The 19,875-nt window shown below is 42.9% G+C and overlaps 3 protein-coding genes across 3 annotated transcripts; 2 read left to right on the forward strand and 1 right to left on the reverse strand.

Moving 5' to 3' along the window:
* Window positions 1–875: 875 nt before the first annotated feature.
* CIB3 (calcium and integrin binding family member 3) lies at window positions 876–7,878 on the reverse strand. The gene is made up of 6 exons (XM_054181874.1): window positions 7,754–7,878; window positions 7,451–7,485; window positions 5,668–5,779; window positions 4,436–4,583; window positions 3,326–3,521; window positions 876–2,834 (listed from the first exon to the last, which is right to left on the reverse strand). The coding sequence occupies exons 1-6, from the start codon at window positions 7,802–7,804 to the stop codon at window positions 2,813–2,815; spliced, it is 564 nt and encodes a 187-aa protein (XP_054037849.1). The 5' UTR covers window positions 7,805–7,878; the 3' UTR covers window positions 876–2,812.
* A 1,348-nt stretch (window positions 7,879–9,226) lies between these two features.
* FAM32A (family with sequence similarity 32 member A) lies at window positions 9,227–10,103 on the forward strand. Its single transcript, XM_054182090.1, has 4 exons — window positions 9,227–9,329; window positions 9,427–9,565; window positions 9,707–9,760; window positions 9,917–10,103. Exons 1-4 carry the CDS (start codon window positions 9,253–9,255, stop codon window positions 9,983–9,985), a joined length of 339 nt encoding a protein of 112 aa, XP_054038065.1. The 5' UTR covers window positions 9,227–9,252; the 3' UTR covers window positions 9,986–10,103.
* Window positions 10,104–10,842: 739 nt separating this feature from the next.
* Window positions 10,843–19,627, forward strand: AP1M1 (adaptor related protein complex 1 subunit mu 1). The gene is made up of 12 exons (XM_054182089.1): window positions 10,843–10,982; window positions 11,609–11,765; window positions 12,152–12,219; window positions 12,795–12,925; window positions 13,163–13,310; window positions 13,884–14,010; window positions 14,389–14,531; window positions 15,374–15,445; window positions 15,721–15,879; window positions 16,526–16,651; window positions 16,824–16,899; window positions 17,500–19,627. The coding sequence occupies exons 1-12, from the start codon at window positions 10,941–10,943 to the stop codon at window positions 17,520–17,522; spliced, it is 1,272 nt and encodes a 423-aa protein (XP_054038064.1). The 5' UTR covers window positions 10,843–10,940; the 3' UTR covers window positions 17,523–19,627.
* The last annotated feature ends 248 nt before the right edge of the window (window positions 19,628–19,875 follow it).

The raw sequence follows: 19,875 nt of genomic DNA on the forward strand, positions 1-19,875 counted from the left end.
CTTCAGCGTGTCGTTAACGCCGAGCGCTAGGTGGGACGAGCGATGCTTCTGTCTGCAGAAAAGGACGCTTTTAAAGGCTTTGTGTGCGCCTCAGGAAATTATCGAGGCAGAACTGGGGAGGTGGTTAAGGCAGGGGGTGAGTGTTGCTTTCCTAACCAGGTCTGGTTAATGATTTGTTTCTGGTTAGCAGTAAACGTGGACTGTCTCGCATCCATCCTTCTACTGTAAGGCAGCCAGGGGTTGCAGCCAGGCATGTTTTTCAAAGTGACTGGAAAAATAAGTGGTTAGACAAACGTGATAGCACGGGCCGTCCACCACCGTACCGGCTGTTGCCTGTTGACAGTATGTAAATCGATAACTCATCTTGAGACGAGAAAGAAAAACCATATTAATCTTGGATTAAAACCTGAAGGATGGAATTGTGTACTTCGCTCCCCATTTTCTAAATCTCAAGTTACTCTTTCTGCGTTCAAAGCTAACTCTTTGTGAATACCTTTTGTTTAAACTTAGGCTGGTTGTTGCACATGTTTATATACCTAATTTATAGCATGATTTCCTCTTACAAAATGATTGGTTTTACTCCATGAACTACTACGTTATTGCCCGATCTCAGGAAGTTTCACGCAGTTACTGTGACTACAGTTATCACTACTTCGAGGGTGTACAGACTACACAGAAATCAAATCCGTGTGAGCAATATGAAACCTAAAATGCAGACGTAAGACAGGACAAGGCTACGGACACTGCGGTTGCAGCTGTGCTTGGCTGCGTGTCGCTAAATGCGGACATCAGATCTTGGAGAAGTACGATACGTAGTTGATGTTTCCATCACATCGTTAAATTACTGTGGTTTTTAAGTATGAATGTTATGGAAAACACAATGATCAAAAGAAGTACTGTGCACGTACATACAGTGATGTGTTTATATGTAAGCTTGCTTTAAGTAAGGAGTGGAAAATCTGAAATTGGATACAAAATGTGTAAAACTGAGGAATTTTAAGTAGATATGAAAAACTAACAATGTGCTCGCTACCCATTCTCAGTGTCTAAATGCCACTAAAATTTCAGGTAATCGATTAACACTTGGTTTGTAGAGAAACAAACTCATTTTTGAGCAAGTTCTCAAATTCCCATACTTTAATGAGTATCATAGAATTCTGTGGTTGTCCTTATTTTCGAGGCTGGGTGCGATATTTCATAGTCTTCACCCTCTCGGGTGCAGCCCTGTCAGTAGCTCGTCTGTCAATAAACGGTGGAACTGCTGTGTGAACACTTTGCCATTTTAACACTCGCGTTGTCTCGGTCCCTGCTGATAGGCACAGCTAATCTTCCGTGGCATCAGAGCCTTACGCCAGCATCAGACTTTCAGCCTCAGATTTATAAATCCTATGGATTGTTGTAAGTCTCTCTACTGCTGCTGAAAATTATTTGGTCTCCCACGTGAGATGCTAATCATCTCGCTGACAATTGCGCAGGGTTTTATTGTTGTGGTGGCGGTGTCTTTGGCTGATGATCCCGCTCAAAAGCTGCCACGGTTTCTTGTTCTCTTTGACTTGAAATGGCTGGTGTTTGTGCTGGAGAGGAAATGGACAAACAGCTGCGTAGAGGATGGTCTCCGTTTGTACTAGAAGTTGGTAGGGGTTGGGAAGGAATGACTGACTTCCATCTTCGTTTATAGATTAAATAAAGATCCGTTCAATTGAACGCTAATGGTAACGTGCAGTCCGATTGTTTCAGGCTGCCTTAGTCTTTGACCCATCTCTTTCGCTGATCACCGGAGCTTTTCTTTCTGTAGGTGACACGAGTTTAGCAGGCTGGTCTCCCTGGCCTTTCTGCAGGAATCACATGCTCTACGTTGAGCGTGAGTTGGGACTTAGGACTTTGTTTTGAAGGGAACTTAATGCATCCCAGTATTTTTAAAAATAACTGTAAATTGTGTTCTTTAGAATGACCACTTTTGGCTGCCCCCCTTCCCACATTACAACTGCTTTCTTAAACACTTCTCATTGACTGTCATGTTTGTATTAAAAACAAAACTGTTGTTTATTACAGTGTGTATGTTTTTACTCTGTTGTACAGGACCCTAAGCACTGCATAAATAAACTTCTTATGAAAAGAGCATTTTACGAACTTGGTTTGTCCGTCTTGTTCATCATTCGTGTGTGTAGATTATTGCGTGGAAAATAGGGTGTTTCTAAAACTAGAAAAGAGGAACAGGAACCCAGGGTGGGCTCTTTTGTCCTTTAAAGCGTGTTGACTTTTCGTTATAAATTCTGAAATGGAGAGCTCTTCTCTGTATTCTCAGAACTTGTACTGGGCTTCTGTGACACACCAGGAGAACGCTTCAGCAAGTTGATTCACTGAACCGTTTGTTAAGAGTGTTAAAGCTGATCAGAGGAGTTGCTTACGCAATTTTGATTAACCATCATGTTTTTGAAACTATTTTCGGGGGGGTTTACTGAATAAGGCATTTTCTTAGGCGTTTTTTTAGAAGCTACGATTTGATACAAGTGCCTTTACTACCTGGTGGTGTCTGAACTTTCAAAAAAGTACTTCCCATCTCACTGTCTAGGCCAGATTTGCACTAGCTGGTGGGGAAACTTTGTTAAACTACAGGGAAATCGCGATGAAGAGTTTAAGGAATGGTTCCTTTTAAAGAGGTGAACAAGAGACCGAGTTCTCTGACTGGTTCGGTTACCAGAAATTGTCCTCTTTGCTCCTCTCATTTTGCTCTCTCGTGGATGGTAATCTCAGGTGAAGTAACAGTCGTTGAAGGTTCAAGAAGCATTTCCATTTACACGTTTCACTAGATTCAGATTCGAATGTGAAATGTGCTATTAAAAAGAGAAATTAACGATCACTTATATATCACTCTAGTCAAAGGGACTCACTACAGTTAATCCCAGGACTGTACAGTAAATTGGAAACTTTATTTTGCAAAGCAGTTGCAAAGAATAGGTACGTTAATGCAAGATCTGAGTGCTGCTTTGTGTAAGGCATTAGAAATCACGTTAAGACTTAAACGTTGGGTGAGCTAATCTCATATACTTGTCAATGAAGCCTAAGGGCTGATGTGAACTTTTTAAGTTACGAGGACTATCTGTCATGTAAGAAGTACATCGGAGGTTCAAAAAGCAAGTCGAGAAGCCTCCACGCTTTTTTGAGCATCTGTTTTCCCAGCCTTTGCAGTGGGCAGCTCTACTAGAAACTGTCAGGGAAGACTGATGATCTGTAATGGCTGAGGAGATGCAAAACACACATTTCGGAGACTTCTGACAAGAAAACTAAGAGCAATTTTGTGGTAGAAGTTAAAAGCAAGTATTACCTGAGGAAATCTGGAGCTCGTATTATCATATGCTGAAAGTCTTCCAAAGACAGCTTGCCATCATTGTCCACGTCAGCTTCGTAAATCACCTTTTCACATACCAGGCTAACTTCTTCTGGGGTAAGTTCATTTCGGGTTAATTTGTTAACAGTTTTCTCTAGATCTGATTTGCATATGTAATCATCATTGTTAAAATCTGTCAAAGGAAACAAAAGGAATTCAAGGTGACGGAAGTCAGCATTTTATATGGTTGACTGCCAAGACCTAATTAATAGGAAGGGTTTGATTCCCAGGCCATAAGGTATTTGTACAAGTAGAACTTTCAAATCAGAAGTGAAGTCTTGCAGTTATCCATATTTGTTTGCACAAAAATTCAATAACAAAATAAAAATCCAGGAATTATTTCTTCTTATCTTCCCTAAGGGTAACAATTATAAATAGCTTAATGGCTAAACATAGTCTAGCCATAATTAAATCATTCTAGCAATCAGTACTACCGAACTAAGCGCAAGAACAAAATGGGTTGTTCAGCTTTGGTGAGAGTTGACTTTTTTAACATCTTTGCTGAATCATGTAAAGTTTAAATCACACAAAAAAAAAAAAGTTGGTTTGTTTGATATATTGTTTGGCTTTAGCTGATCATGAACAAAGTAACTGGAAATGGTACTGTAAAAATAAATCTTTGTATTTGTCCCTGGAGAAAAATGCTAGAAGTGAGCTTCCCTGCCTCCCGCCTCCCCCTACCAAAACCACCCACAGATTTATGGGCAGCCAAATCCCTTGTGCTGCACTTTTCCAAGCAGCCCCTCAGACAGAAGTATTTCTTAAATGTTTATCAGCTCTTGAAAACTGCAGATAATGCCAGGTTGCAAATTTTGTAGTAAATCCTAATCCTAAATAAGTAAGAGAAGGGTAGAGACAAAAGGATAAAGATGACCAGAAGTTTCTAAGAGAAAGAACTGGCATTCAAATGAAATTAAAAGGAAAGGAAAGCCGTATTAAAAACATACCTGACTAGAAATCATTATGGCAGCAAAATGAATATTTTGCATCCCTACATGAAGCTGCAGGATTTCCCCAAAGTTTACTTTTTATGCATGTCTCACTCACCATAAATTTTAAAAGCATAATAAGCTTTCAGGTCTCTGGGAGCCATTTCACTCAGCACTGAAAACATGTCCAAAAAATCATCTAAAGTCATGTTGCCGTCTCCATCCTCTGAGAAAACCTCTGCTATCCGCTGGCGGAATGGATTGTCCTGGGAAACAGAAGACAGGAGCAAAGGAAAGTCATCTTTACTAGCATTTATTTCAGTGCAGATAAGACATAATTACAGAATCACAGAATCTTCATGGTTGGAAAGGACCCTTAAGATCATCGAGTCCAACCAAACAACCTACAATCTCTGCCACTGGAGCCTGCCCTGAAGTGCCACATCTAGACGTTTCTTAAACACCTCTAGGGATGGTGACTCAACCCCCTCCCTGGGCAGGCTGTTCCAGTGCCTGACCACTCTTTCAGTAAAGCCATTCTTCCTGATATCTAACCTAAACCTCCCCTGCCGCAGCTTCAGACCGTTTCCTCTGGTCCTGTCGTTATTCACCCCGGAGAAGAGGCCAACCCCCACCTCTCTCCACCCTCCTTTCAGGGAGTTGTAGAGGGCAAGGAGGTCTCCCCTCAGCCTCCTCTTCTCCAAGCTAAACATGCCCAGCTCCCTCGGCCTCTCCTCACATGCCCTGGTCTCCAGACCCCTCCCCAGCCTGGTCGCTCTCCTCTGGACACGCTCCAGCACCTCAATGTCCCTCTTGTACAGAGGGGCCCAGAACTGAACACAGCACTCGAGGTGAGGCCTCACCCGTGCCCAGTACAGGGGCACCATCACTTCCCTGCTCCTGCTGGCCACGCTGTTCCTGATACAAGCCAGAATGCTGTTGGCCTTCTGGGCCACCTGGGCACACTGCTGGCTCATGTTAAGCTGGCTCATGTTAAGCTGGCTCCACCAGCACCCCCAGGTCCTTTTCTGCCGGGCAGCTTTCCAGCCACTTGGAGCAAGATTATTTCTGTTGTAATCCCTTTTTGGCAAATACTCCCCTTTCTGCTATTAAGTTCTTGTTTAATGTTGTATCAGAGGTAGACACGGCTGTAGCCTTCTTTAACCTTTGTGCAATTTCAGGGTGTTTTCAGGAAATTGCTTGAAGCTTCCAGAAAGACTTTTGACTTCAATAGCCAAATTTTTATTTGTATTTCAGCCTCCCAGCAATTAGTACTGGATGAATTATTAAAAAAGAATAGATTAAACGGAAACGTGTCACTCGATTCTAGCTGTGCTCCTTGCTCTGTACCTTCAGCTCTGGCATGCTGCCAATGAGTTCATAGGGAAGTGTCACGTCTGGTTTATCTGTGTAGTCGAGTGGAACTAGCTGTGGGGCTAGGTCTCGGTATCTGTAGAACAGTCTGAAATAGAAAGACAGGCTTGTTTGGGGAACGCCGCGAACAATGTGTTTGCCTTTTCCGTATCATTCTTCACACTTTGCATCCTTTACCAGATGGATGATATCCGTCGCTAAATAACATTTAGTATCCTCTGTAGTTGTGGGTAGAAGAGACAGTGTTAAAAAGAACAACATAGCGTAACTGGTGAGAAATACAGAGCCTTCGTGCCTACAACACAACAGGTGAAAATGCTTACACAGGTCAGGCAGCCAAACCGCCAGACACCCTGGTATCTGAAAACAGATTTTTACAAAGTTTCAGATTTACTTCTACGTTGCCACCAATGGTATTCAGGCACATAGTGTAGTTATGATTTATGTGTTTATGATAACAGGGCACAAGACCTTCAGCCTGAAGGTCCACCTAATCAGTTTCCAAACATACCAAATCTTGTTACAAGGCACAAGGGGTCTGTTTTCCACATCCACAATAAATGTCACCAAAAATAATGGGCTTCAATTGGAGCATGAAAGATTCAGTTCAAATGTCAGCATAAAACCCTGAGTGCCTAAAGCCATGGGCATGAAGAGAGAGAGCTGGGACCAACTCTATCAGGTTTTTATCCACCCCAAGTATCCTCCTCGTTTTCCACAGAACTCAGGTTAAAGAGACAGAAAATGTGCATAATAATTTGGATGTGTTCACCACTTTTTCAGCGTGCTATTTGCTTCAGTTCTCGTGCTAGAGTAAGGATCCCATTCACAGCTGTTATTGACAAAACAATAGGACAGAATTTTAAACGGGATCCTCATCAATAATAAATGTCTTATTCATGACGCAGTTATGGTTCTGGCCTCTATTTACTACATGGAAAGGCAGACAGATTTAGATTTCTGTTATTAAAGAACCATTCATATTTTAGCCTGTATAAAATTCATACACAAACATCAAGGTTCTAGAGAGGAACACGCTCCATACAAAATTGTCACTTGGGCTCTGCCCTTCAGAGAAATTAGCAAAAAATGTGCGATGACATCGTGAGAGATGCAGAAACTGAACGCTTCCCTTTCTGTTAGTGTGCCCGATGGTTAGGAAAGGCAAACGCAACTCAATATGATGTACGTTACTATCTGGGTAACTCGTCTTTACGAGAGGAGAACAAGTTGAGGTTTTCAGTGAAGGCTCTCAGCCACTCATGAACAGAACACTGAACCTGTCTTTATCGGATCCTTTGGCCAGAGATTGAGGGTTTGATGAGGTGCATGAAGGCTTTGGGGAAAATGCACCTTAGGGTATTAGCATAATTATTTACATGAAGACACAAACAAAACATGCATAATATTTGACACGACCATAAAGGTTTTCATAAAACAGGCAAAGTATCCCAAAGAATAACAGTATACTTTGAAGCATTTGTCATAAAAAAGGTGAGGGGAACATGGATGTCACTGGCAAAGTATGTACTAAAATATAACTCATTACATTTATTTCTGATAGAGAGACTGGTACCGTAATATAAAATTTCATTTGTATATAAAAAAGTAACAAAAAATGTTCAAATTGCCCAAAGGTATTGCTTTAAATTTGTGTAAATCCATTTCAAAATAATTTTTAAAATACCTCACCCTATATGTAACCTGTCTTTATAGCAATCTCTGTCCTTTACCCACAAAATGCAAAAACAAGACTCACCTCAGAATCTCTTTCCTTGTAAAGAATGTGCAGTCCTATGAAATAAAAAAACAGGTAATGACAATTTTTAGCATGAAGTTATATTGTAATATACGTGGCTAAACATTAACACTCTTTCTTTTTGGCATATAATTAGGAGTATTTTATAACCCTTCTTCTTGATGTAAGAATCAAACTACGTTACTAAAATCTTTGCTGTAATTTAGTACTTCTACTTAATAATTTTTAAAAGAGATTGTTTTTAAAAAAATCCTCAGCATTATTCAATGTTCTGTCCAAACAGCCATTTAGTTTGTTTTATACCTGGTATGCATCCAGTTGCTCTGGAGTGAAAATGGTTTGCTTGTTGCCCATTTCTAGCTCTGAACGCTGATTCTTGTCCTATCTTTCTTTCCTCAAAGGCACCTTTATAGGAGGCCTGGATATTTAGTTATTAAAAGCTGCAACAATGAGGTTCAGGTATAGCAGAGGATCAAGTAACCAGCTTCCCTGTTCCACAGGCTGCGAAGTATCATAATAGGAGCATTTCATCAAATCTTTAGTCTGGCTACTTAAGGCTCTTCTCCAGCATCGCTCACCTGTCTCCTGTGAGCACAACAGAGACTCATGTTACAGTATTTAGCCAAACAACTAATTGCTGCTTGTTTGTGTCTCTGAGGGAGCAGGTAGGCTTCACGGGCCGTACTTCTTCATTCCTTCAGGTATGTATGGTAAATTAACTAAAAAGTGTTAGTCGTGTCTTTCTTCTTTAAGAAGTAACACCAAATGCTAGAAATTAGTAACAGTGATGGTAACCCCTCGTCCTTTCCTCTTCACTTTTCCCTATAATAGACATTTACACTAATGCTAATGGTAGTTTGTACTGGAGGTAGTATCTATAAAGTTCACTCACCCCCTTTATTCTGCATTATCTGCTAACACAGATTGCCACTAGTTAATGATTATTAGCGTGATATGGTACATATAGTGATACATATAACACTGAAAATACATGTGAGTATATAGCTCATACGTGTAAACAGAAACGTGATGTTGCAGGCTGTATGAGATATGGCCATCAAGGGGAGGAGGAGGAACTGACTGCACAACCAGAGCACGTGGCAGCTGCCTTATTGATCAGGGCAGGCTGTAAAACAGGATCACTGAACATTGGGGTGGAAAGGGCCCTCTGGAGATCGTCTCCTCCAGCCCCTGCCAGAGCAGGTGGCACAGGAACGCGTCCAGGGGGGTTGGAACGTCTCCAGAGACGGAGACTCCACCACCTCTCTGGGCAGCCTGCGCCAGGGCTCTGCCGCCCTCAAAGGAAGGAAGTTTTTCCCCATGTTGAGATGGAATTTCCCATGTCCCAGTTTGTGCCCGTTGCCCCTTGTCCTGTCGCCGGGCACCACTGAGAAGAGCCTGGCCCCATCCTCTTGCCCCCCGCCCTTTAGCTATTGATGAGATCCCACTCAGCCTGCTCCCCTCCAGCTGAACAGCCCCAGGGCTCTCAGCCTTTCCTCACGAGAGGCGCTCCAGTCCCTTGACCATCTTCATTTCTTGGCCATTCCTACCGTCTGGCTGGGTGGGCCCCTCTGTCCGGTGGAAAATCTATTCCCCTCAGGGAAGAAACGCCCGCCTCACTCATCAGCGCGCCTTCAAATAATCAAAAATTATTCAGAATTGTTCTTTTCGGCGCGGAACAAGGCGCGTGGGGAGGGCGGGGGGCTGGATTTTTTCCCCGGCGCGGAGCGGGTCTCTGGACGTTCCCCTCACGGGCGGCGCGGAGCGGCCGCTGGGGGGCGCGGCGGGGCGGCGGCGGCGCGATGGCGGACTACGAGGCGGTGCAGCGCGGGCCGCTGCGGCTGAAGGGCAGCGGCGGGGCCCTGGGCGCCGGCAAGCGGTGAGGAGGGGGCGGCGGGGAACCGGGGAGGGGACACACGCACACCGGGGAGGGCCGCCGGGGCCGGGGCCGGGCGCTGACCGCCCTCTGCCCGCAGGAAGAAGAAAAAGGCGAAGGACAAGGCCCAGATGCTGGAGCAGATCGTCAGCAGCAAGAAGCAGGAGGAGGAGAAGAAGCGCGGCCTGGACAAGCGGACGCCGGCGCAGGTGGCCTACGAGAAGATGCAGGAGAAGCGGGTAGGGCTGCCCTGCCTGGGCCAGGCCCCTTCCGAGGGCTCGGGGTGGGGGGGCTTCGAAAACCCCAATGGACGCCTCAGATGCGGCCGCTGAGGGGCGACGAGTGCCGAAGTAACCGGCCTCTCCTGTGTCTTCCCCCAGCAAATGGAGCGGATCCTGAAGAAAGCCTCCAAAACCCACAAGCAGAGGGTGGAGGTAAGCTAAATCATCCCCATTTGCTCAGGCTTGTTGGGCCGGAGGAGCCGTTTCCCCTCCGCCAAAGAGGAGCGGGGCGGCAGAGGGTCTTGTGGTTCTACGGTGGCGATGTCAGCACCCAGCATTAAACATTTTCTTTCTCCTTCTCTCCCCTAGGACTTCAACAGGCACCTGGATACTCTGACTGAGCATTACGACATTCCGAAAGTCAGCTGGACTAAGTGAAGGGACTGCTTTCCGAGGCTGGGGATCAGGAGTTGTGTTTTGTTTGGTTTGAGCAGGGTTGCCATGTAAACCTGCATCTGCTCCGTACTGAGAGTGTAATATATCTTCTGAACGTTTATGACTTTGTACTGTCTTATTTCATTGTTTTGTTTTTTAAAAGCAAATATTCAACAAAGTCTCTTCCTGGCGGATGAGCTCTGATTTATGTAGGCGCAGAGGGCTTTTTTTTTTACTGCTTAAAGTGAGATTAAGGCCAAGATGGATTGCTGTGAGGCAGCTGGAAAACATGCCTTTGTTTAATACTAACAGTTCTTTTTAGAGGTGAAGGGTCTGACAGTCTCACATAGCGTAAGCTTCTCTTGTAAGTTATGGGAATTGTGTAATTTCCTTCTATCTAGAGTTCTTTCAGAGGTGGGGGGTCTGCTGTAACTTGTAACTTTGATGTAACTTATTAAAATGCTGCTTTCATCCTTTTTTTGGTGCTGACTTAACCTATAAAACCAGGGGCAGTGCACTGATGGAACAGGTTTTGAACTGCCTGGCCGGCCTTCGCAATTCTTGCTCCCTTCGTGACATGATGCATATTTTGATGTTTAAAATCCTAATGTGTCTCTTAAACCCGAATATTGACCCTCTGTTGTCACTAGTTGGGCCCTGGGTGCGCAGCCTCTGTCCGAGCCCCCTCCTTTAGCGCCCGGCCCCGACCCTGGTCTGTTCTCGGCGCCGTGGGGACATTTTCCAGCGTGGGGGAGGGGGGAAGATGGGACTATTTAACCGGCGTTGCGTGAGCTCAGGTGTTCTTCCGCGGCAGAGCCCTGCGCCTATCCCTCCCCGCCGCAGCCGGGTCTCGTTTCGTCACTTCCTGCCGGAAGTGCTGTGCGGGAAGCGGAAGTCGGTGTGTCTGCGGCCGGGCGAGACGGCGGGCCGGGCGGGAGGCGGCGGCGGCGGCGGGGCGATGTCGGCCAGCGCCGTCTACGTGCTGGACCTGAAGGGGAAGGTGAGACCCGGGCCGCGGCGGGCTCCGCGGGGCCGAAGCGCCGGGGCCTCCCTGACCGCGGGGGTCGGGTGCGCTCCGGGGTGTGAGGGGGCCCGGGATGGCGGGGCCCCCCCGGGGGCTGCAAGAGCCGCTTTCCCCTTCCCCGCCCCTCGCTCCAGCCCCGGTTTCCCCTGGCAGTGCGGGTCCGAGCTGTGGCAGGGGAGTCGGGGCCTGTGTCTCCTCCCCGCAGTTGCAGATGCTGCTGGTGGCAGATGTGCCAGCACGGCCCTTGGGCATCGCCTGGGGTAATTAATCTCTGCCGTAATTGGAGGCAGTTTGTCTTGGGGGAGTTGCGTGTTTTCGCACCTTAAGAGCACTACTAGGGCACGGGCAGCGATAGGTGAAGAATAACTCCGGGAAACGTTAATATGTGAGTTTGCAATGAAAGATTAGGAATTGCCTTCTAATCAGCAAAGTGTTTTGGGGTTGCGGTTGGCATTTATAGTATGCACAGAGGCTACAGCGAAGCTTGGTGACATTTTAAAGTTAATTAAAGAGGCCTTCCAAATATTTTGTGTGTTGGTCTTGCGTGGTAGCATCATCTCATGAAAGAAAAAAATACAACAATTTTGTTTCTCTCTTTATAGGTTCTGATCTGTCGGAATTACCGTGGAGATGTGGACATGTCCGAGGTGGAGCATTTTATGCCAATCCTTATGGAAAAGGAAGAAGAGGGGACACTTTCTCCTATTCTAGCACATGGAGGAGTTCGTTTTATGTGGATTAAGCATAACAACTTATATCGTATCCTTTATACTGCAGATAGCTCATGTATGCTGATAAACCAAGTGCTGCTGTGTTATTTTCGGTGTCCGTGTCTAAATGCAAAACTAGAGAATGGGTGAAGTGACATAAGCAAGCTTTATTAAATAAAGTCATTTTATGCTTTACATCGTGTCATGTGCACCAGCAGCACAGGGTGCAGAAAAGTGTTTGTGTTAATTTTACCCTAATAAACTATTTCTCGAATGTTTATCTTCATATCTTATTAGGCCAGAAGTACTGTTAATTAATTAACTTTTAATTTTTTTGGCCGACGCTACTTGCCTAAAGGCTTTTAAAAATGCACTTACTAAACATTTTATTGGAATGGTAACTTCGAATGCATATTCCTGAACATCCTTTATCAGTTGTTGCAACTTCTAAGAAAAATGCTTGTGTATCACTGGTGTTTTCATTTTTATATAAAGTAGTTCAGGTGAGTCCGACTTTTCAAAAGTAACTCTGTTGTCTTTTCTGTTCAATCTAACTCTGATCTAAACAGAAGCACATAGAGCTTTCACGTTGTTCAACAACTCTGTGGTAATAGCAATTTTGCTTTATATTTGATTATTTTATAGAACTATCTTCCTAACCACTAATAATGGAATTGGTATTTTGTAGCTGAGTAGGCAAAGGATGTGACACAATGCTGTAAGTAGTTGCACAAGACCTGAGAACACAGAGGAGACTTGTGAACTTGATGCATGAGTAGTGGCGTACCACATAGATTCTATGTTTGGTTCATCTGTAGCTGGCATGAAAAATATTTTCTCCAGAATAAATATTTTTCATAATAGTTAGAGTTGCTTGTAGGATTCTCTAGCTCTCTTTTAATTGAGGTGGGTTTCCTGAGGCTAATCTTCTGAACAGAATGCTGTTTGTGAATTATGGGGTTTGTTTTGGGGCTTCTTAATTATTATTATTTTAGAATGCAAGAATACATTCTGAACGTGCTGTAGTTCCCCAGTTAATGTCCTCCTTCTTCCCCTCCCTCCTGTCATTTTGTTTCAGGTTTTTTCTGAATATTTCAAGGAGTTGGAAGAAGAGAGCATTAGGGATAATTTTGTTATTATTTATGAGTTGTTAGATGAGCTTATGGATTTTGGTTACCCACAAACCACTGATAGTAAAATTTTACAAGAGTAAGTATCATTCCGTATCACTCACAGTGCCAAATTCCTTGGAAAGTTTTGAGCATTTTTCCATATACAAAAAAATATTTTGGCTTAGTCTAGTTATCAAAATTTAATGCTGGATAAAGTGTAGCTTTGTAGTATCAAACTTCTATTTATTGCTGATGTGAATCTAACATTAAAGGTGCTGCAAAAGTTGCAAAGTATAATTTTCATTTTTTTCGTGCCAATTATGCGGCTGTAAAGGTACATCACTCAGGAAGGTCACAAACTTGAAACTGGAGCTCCACGTCCGCCTGCCACTGTTACAAATGCTGTTTCATGGAGATCAGAAGGGATAAAATACAGGAAAAATGAAGTGTTCCTGGATGTTATAGAGTCCGTTAACCTTTTGGTGCGTACCTTTTAACGAGAATTGTAATAGGAAGTGTTGAAAAGCTTATTGTCCGAAAACCTGCAAGGCTACAATAAACAGTCAGGCTGACTGTGGCTGGTGTACTGTGATGCTCCAAACAGTGTCGGTCATTAAGACTGAGTACCCATAAGGACATCCAGTAGACAGATAATGCCTTACGTGGCTGCACTGGTGATTTCTGATACGTTCTTCACACAACGGGTTGTCAAGCATTGGACCAGGCTGCCCAGGGAAGTGGTGGAGTCGCCATCCCTGGAGGGATTTAAAAGACACATAGACGTGGCGCTGAGGGACATGGGTTAGTGGTGGCCTTGGCAGTGCTGCGTTAACAGTTGGACTTGATGATCTTAAAGGTCTTTTCCAATGTAAACGATTCTATGATTCCTTTCCTGCTCCATCTGTGCCTGTCACCTATTTCTGCTCTACTGGATTAATTTCTTAGAAGAAAGACATCCAAGAAAACCTGGGATGTGGAGATGGGGTGGGAGTGTTGTTTGGTGTCACGACATACCACATCAGAGCAATCTTACCTTTCTCTTCTATTTTGTTCAGGTCAGTGCCAATGGAAACGTATTGCGGAGTGAGATAGTTGGATCCATTAAAATGCGAGTCTTTCTCTCGGGAATGCCAGAGCTGCGCCTTGGTTTAAACGACAAAGTTCTCTTTGATAATACAGGCCGTGAGTATTTCGGTGATGTCTCAGTAATTGTGAAAGATGTTATCTGCAGTCTTACATTTTGGGATGCTTGAGGTTCAGCTGAAAGGATTTGTTCGAAGATGATAGAAATACTCCCTTTGTCAGTATAGAAAACCACATTAGGTCTTGTGTGACAGTACCAAGCACAGGTGAAATACCATGGTAATACATGGAAACCATCTAGGCTTCCTCATCTCTTCTTCATTGGGACTTCTCTAGTCCTACAGACCCGTAGCAAGCTACAGAGGATATTGGCCAAAGAGAGGAATGTGAGCAGACGGCTGCTTTGCTGTGGAACTGGCTGGGATGAGACTTTGGGCGTAAATTGAGTAGCACCTTGAAATGTGTATCTTCTGCTAGGTGGCAAAAGTAAATCAGTAGAACTGGAAGATGTAAAGTTTCACCAGTGTGTTCGTCTCTCTCGCTTTGAAAACGACAGGACAATTTCTTTCATTCCGCCTGATGGAGAGTTTGAACTCATGTCGTATCGTCTCAATACCCACGTAAGTCTGGATGTATGGATCTCGACTGTAGGATTCTATTATATGAGAATGTTTTAGATTGTAGGCAAAATTGCTAATAGCTTTTTCTTGATTTTATTTATATTTTTTTTCTTAGAGTAGTTTTCAATTCAACCGTTCATAGCAAAGCTTTGTGCTCACTCTTTTTGGAGGAAGTAAGAATGAGTTTAAAAATAACTTGGCACTAACTCTCTGCCTTTTCAACTGCTGTTGAAACTGGTTCTGAAATACTGTTCCTGTGATGATTTTTTTTTTTTTTAAGCTAACTACATGATGAAATGTCAAGCACAATGAATTGCTGCACTGACAGCACCAGTATTTATGTCATTTAATTTCATTAGAGCTTGCTAGCCACAGTAATAAGGATAAGCTTTCCTTTTAGAAAAGCAAAAATTCAATGCAGAGAAGGTCTATAATATGCAACCATGACAGGAAACAACAGATGAAAATTTTAAGATTAATTTTTTATTTTAAGAGTGGTGGTTTGAATTAGAGTCATTTTTAGGGCTTGTGATAGTTCAAGCCCTAGTGTGTTAAATTACCAAATATTTTGGAATGCAAGTGTTTGTTATTAGTCTGAGACATACCTCTTTAAGCCTATAATTCCTGTAATAACACTTGGTCGTTGGTACATCAATGCTTGTTCATGTGTTTTGGGTTTTTTTTTTTTTTAATAAAAACACAAGTTGTTTTATCATTTCGAACACCACAGGCTTTCTGTTTTCTGTGGGGTTCACGTGTGGAGTGTAGCTTTGTGGAGAAGCAACACTTTAATGACTGTGTCAAAGTAAAACCTACAGCTGTGAGGTGTTTTTCCCCCTTAGGTAAAACCACTGATCTGGATTGAGTCCGTGATTGAAAAACATTCCCACAGCCGCATCGAGTACATGATCAAGGTCAGAAGTTCTAAACTCATTATGGCTGATTTTAGTCTTCTCTCTTCATTTCTTTTCAAAGCTTGGCCAGCACTATGTGTATTTTTGTACAAGTATTTAGTACTTCTGTGGGACTCACATCTTTTTGAAAACTTGATTTGTAAGTTACAATTTCTGCGTTACGGTTCTGTTTCTCAGAGTGTCGATAGGGCTGGAGGGGAATTGTGTCTCTCGCAGCTCTCTGAACTCACCAGTATTATGGAAATAATGCTGCTTTTCCGATTTTTCTTCTTCAGGCAAAAAGTCAATTTAAGCGTAGATCAACGGCCAACAATGTGGAGATTCACATTCCAGTTCCAAATGATGCAGACTCGCCAAAGTTTAAAACCACTGTTGGAAGTGTCAAATGGGTTCCAGAGAACAGCGAAATCGTCTGGTCCATTAAATCTTTTCCAGTAAGTGTTATTTTTAGTCTTATCGCCTAATAGTGTAATAATTACTTAGTGTTAATATTTTGTGAACATTCAGACTAAAGCAAATTCTAATGGTATCAGAGGAGTAGTACTGTCCTCTTCCTCTTTTCCCTTGGTTGAGGGCTTGGAACTCGCTAATACGTGTTTAAGAAACTGTTTATATTTTTTGTTTAACTGGGATGATTTTTCAGAACTGGGTTAGGGAGCAGATTTTTGAGCTGTGTCTGTGGATGGTGTAATTCCTTGGCCTAGATCTAGCAGCAGCTGTTTTCGTTTGTCAGGCTGTGCTTCTTGGGTGGTTCCATGAGCATGAGCTCTTCCAAACGCTCGTGGTGCGGCAGTGCAGCGCCCTGTCAGCATTGCATCAGTGGCACCAAAAAAATGAACTTTTGTTGTTGTTGTTTTCCTCTTGTCTTTGAGTACGAATCTGGTCTTAATTTGATCTGCATCTTAAAAAAAATAAGTGTTTTGTTTTTAAAATAAAAACAAGCGCTCACTTTTAAGCCCTAGAGAAGAGCTGAAGTGAACAGTGGAGTTCAGCAATTTGACATTTGTATCGTTGCAAGGGTTTTTATTTTCTGTTTCAAGAAGGAAAAAAAAACACACCACATCTGTCCCTTTTGGGTAGGGTGGAAAAGAATACCTGATGAGAGCTCACTTTGGACTTCCCAGTGTTGAAGCTGAAGATAAGGAAGGAAAACCTCCCATTAGTGTGAAGTTTGAGATTCCATATTTCACCACTTCAGGAATCCAGGTTAGTAGTTGGCAATAGAAATGCTGCGAAGTTAACATGCAAGGCTCTGAACACACGAGTTTTTCTCATCTTCTTGGTGATTCCTGTTCAATGTTATCCATAAAAATTATTTTTGACCCCAAAAATATTTTTTGCCAGTTGACTTTATTTCTTAACATCTCTTTCTTTCCAGGTTCGCTACTTAAAGATAATTGAGAAGAGCGGCTATCAGGCTCTCCCCTGGGTCCGTTACATTACCCAGAATGGAGGTAAATGGAAAGCAGTAAGCTGTAGACGTCTCCCACTTGCGCTTTTTGTTTCTCCAGCATACACCTACAGACTGAAACACACAAAACCGGTTTGCTCGTATTCTTGAGTACTAAACTGTACGGTTTAGACACATGTTAGATTAAGGTGTGCTGCTTTTTCCAGTCACCTTTTTTGGTGTCTTAATAAAAGACCCAGTGGGATAGTTCAGTAATGCTGCTGAAGTATTTTGTAATTAAGATGGGATTCAGTGAGGTTTTTGGAGTATGAATTTAAAAAGAAATTGCTCACACGTATCATTCTGCCAGCTCTAAGGTGTGTAAGACACTGTCTACTAAAAGATACTCAATCGTTTGCAAGTAAAAGCAGTGGGGGTTTGAGGTCTTTGCTTTTTGTTGTTTTTGCTAATTAACTTCTTCCTGACTTGGAAGCATGAATGCCTGCAATTACCTCGGTAGCTTTAGAGCCCGTTTTCATGGCCATTCTACACAAAGATCTGGTTTTATTTCATATTGCTTCGTCCCGACGTGCTGATCTGCTTTACTGCCCTCAGTGAGACAACTTACTAAAACTGGGGTTTTGGGGTTTTTCTCCCTTTACAGACTACCAGCTTCGAACACAGTAAAGCACCTCGCAAGCACCACAGACGACAAAACTTCAGGCCTAGAATTTGTTTGCAGAAGCCTCTGTGGTCCTGAGAGCTGTGAATGTTGTTGCCAAGGGTCTCGTTTCTGCAGTCTTGGATTGGCAGGCGAAAGATTGGAAATTTACTGTTTTCAATAATGTGTTTGAGCATTTGAACCATTAGTGTTGATTGTGTGAATATTTATTTCATTCTTAGAACATGCTGATCTTGCTGCTAAATGCTAATTACATTAGGAGTAGCAGTTACCTTGAGGAGCCAGGAATACAGACCGAACCTTGAGAATGTCTTGTCAATGCCTCGTCCGTTACATTCGCAAAGTTTCTCCTATTCGTGTTATAGGATCTCTAAAGACGTTGGCAGCGTTACGCTACAAATTAGGGAGACGATTGTGCAATTAAATGACTGCTGAACACTTAGTTGTATTTAGCCCAAGGTATTTATTTTTTTTCTGGGCATATGGGTGCCTTAACTCATTCAAAGCTGTTAACTTATAAAAATTTACAGAATGAGTTGAAACTATCTGAAGTCGAAAAATGCTATTTGCTCTTTTTGCATGGTTTCAAACCAGTTAATCTGACAGAACAATTTCAAGTTGAAGGGTTTGGGAACAAAAATATGGGTGTGTTAAAGACTAAGTTAACCGAGAACAAGAGAGCGCAGAAGTAAATGTCTCTGGGAACATCTCTGTGGAAGCACGATGATTGCGAGCTCGAGGCAGTCGAAGTGCAGACCGAAGAGTTTCAACCCTCCGATACCCCTGGGGCATGCAAACCCCATGCCGATTGACTAGCATTTGCTTTTTTCTTTTTAATTTCTGTTCGTAAGGCAAGTTCAAAACTGTGATGTGTAGGCATAAGACCTTAGATTAATAATTAAAAAAGAAAAAAGACCGAACAATTTTGGAGGTGATGAAACTTGGTAGGAAGATGGGGCTTTTATTATTATTTTTCCAGATAATAGTAATATACTCCAACCTCTTCCTGAAATTGATTGTTGTTTATGAAAAGGCTGATAAAAATACCGTTGCCATCTTTCTTCCAGCTTGCCTTTGTGTTAATTTAGGGTAAATATTTCCCTTTTTTGCTATAGTTTGCTAGAATTGTTTAACGTTGTTTGCCCTAAGGGGGATGCTTGCTTTCTCAGTCTTTTCCAGTTGTTAGCAACTAGTATTATAACTTCCTGGCAGAATGGGTAACAGTTCAGAATGTTATACTTAAAGGTATTATTTTTTTTTTACATGCCGTTTCATTTTTTTCTGAGAAGCTAAGATTGGCATGGGTGTACATAGTTATTTTGATTTTTCAGAAAAATTTTGACGGTTATCAGTATTTTCTTTAAACAATTTTTTAGAATGTTTTGGGTTGAATTTAGTACTCCTGACACGCTAAACTTAAACCACCGAAATCTAAATATATGTCCACAAACGTGATGTAATACACCGTGTGCAGGGTTCTCCACACCACTCTGACAGTCCTTGACTCTCCCTCAAGATCGAGAAGTCCTCGTCCCCACAAAATCCATGTAGGCTATGTAGAGATATCTGTGCGTACAGTAGATACTATGAGCAAAAAATCAACTAAAATGCCCTGAGATGCAGCTGCTGTAACGTTTCAGGAAGACCTGCCTCGGAAAGGCCTGACCTCGGAAGGCCCCTGGGCAACGAGCAGAGCTGCTTGGCCAACGGTAGGTGTGGACGCGGCGATTCTGCAGGAGGGTTACTGTAGTTGTCACCCCACCAGCTTGACGCTGAAACAAACTAAATCGTCTTGTTCGAGATTTTGGTTCCGCTACTCGTTTTCATTTGAACGATTAAGCTTATGACTGGACTCAACACTTTTATATTAAAACTGTAACTGGTTGACAAATCGCTTTCTGATGACTCTGTTCTTCAAAGTGTTCGCTTTAATTATTTGCCTGTACAATGTGACTTTTAATAGCTTCATTTATATTTCTGTTGAAAGTTGTATCTTGCAGACCAGAACAGTGTTTTTCTCATATTTTGTTGCAATTTGACTTGATTTAGATGATGGGGCATCAGCTGTGCTTGTCCAGGAAATAATAAAGGGCAAAAAGTCCTCTTGGAATCAGTTGTGCCTCACTTGCTCTTTGGTGGGTTGTCTCCAAAATTTGCCCATGCAGCATAAAATTGGTGCTATTTCAGCGGGCAGCAATGGGGGGTCCCTGGGAGCTCCCGCAGGCGGAGGGCAGGAATGGAGAGGTGGGACGTTATTCCAGCACAAGCTCTTGTTCAAGAAGTAACTTTGGGTTTGGTACGTTTTGTTCTTGGAGCAACTGCTAAACCTTTCTGTTCTCTGCCTAATGTGGAAAAATG

This window comes from Rissa tridactyla, chromosome 22 (assembly GCF_028500815.1).
Source record: "Rissa tridactyla isolate bRisTri1 chromosome 22, bRisTri1.patW.cur.20221130, whole genome shotgun sequence".
NCBI classification, from domain to species: Eukaryota; Metazoa; Chordata; class Aves; order Charadriiformes; family Laridae; genus Rissa; species Rissa tridactyla.

Excerpts from the sequence above, each read along its gene's own strand:
- CIB3 (XM_054181874.1), bottom strand. The coding sequence starts at position 7,804 with ATGGGCAACAAGCAAACCATTTTCACTCCAGAGCAACTGGATGCATAC. Across the intron at positions 5,780-7,450 it reads ACAAGGAAAGAGATTCTGAG|ACTGTTCTACAGATACCGAG; the intron begins GTGAGTCTTGTT and ends TTTCTATTTCAG. Across the intron at positions 3,522-4,435 it reads TTATGCTTTTAAAATTTATG|ATTTTAACAATGATGATTAC; the intron begins GTGAGTGAGACA and ends TTCCTTTGACAG.
- FAM32A (XM_054182090.1), top strand. The coding sequence starts at position 9,253 with ATGGCGGACTACGAGGCGGTGCAGCGCGGGCCGCTGCGGCTGAAGGGC. Across the intron at positions 9,566-9,706 it reads AGAAGATGCAGGAGAAGCGG|CAAATGGAGCGGATCCTGAA; the intron begins GTAGGGCTGCCC and ends GTCTTCCCCCAG. Across the intron at positions 9,761-9,916 it reads CCCACAAGCAGAGGGTGGAG|GACTTCAACAGGCACCTGGA; the intron begins GTAAGCTAAATC and ends TCTCTCCCCTAG.
- AP1M1 (XM_054182089.1), top strand. The coding sequence starts at position 10,941 with ATGTCGGCCAGCGCCGTCTACGTGCTGGACCTGAAGGGGAAG. Across the intron at positions 11,766-12,151 it reads TAAGCATAACAACTTATATC|TTGTTGCAACTTCTAAGAAA; the intron begins GTATCCTTTATA and ends ATCCTTTATCAG. Across the intron at positions 12,926-13,162 it reads GATAGTAAAATTTTACAAGA|GTACATCACTCAGGAAGGTC; the intron begins GTAAGTATCATT and ends GCGGCTGTAAAG.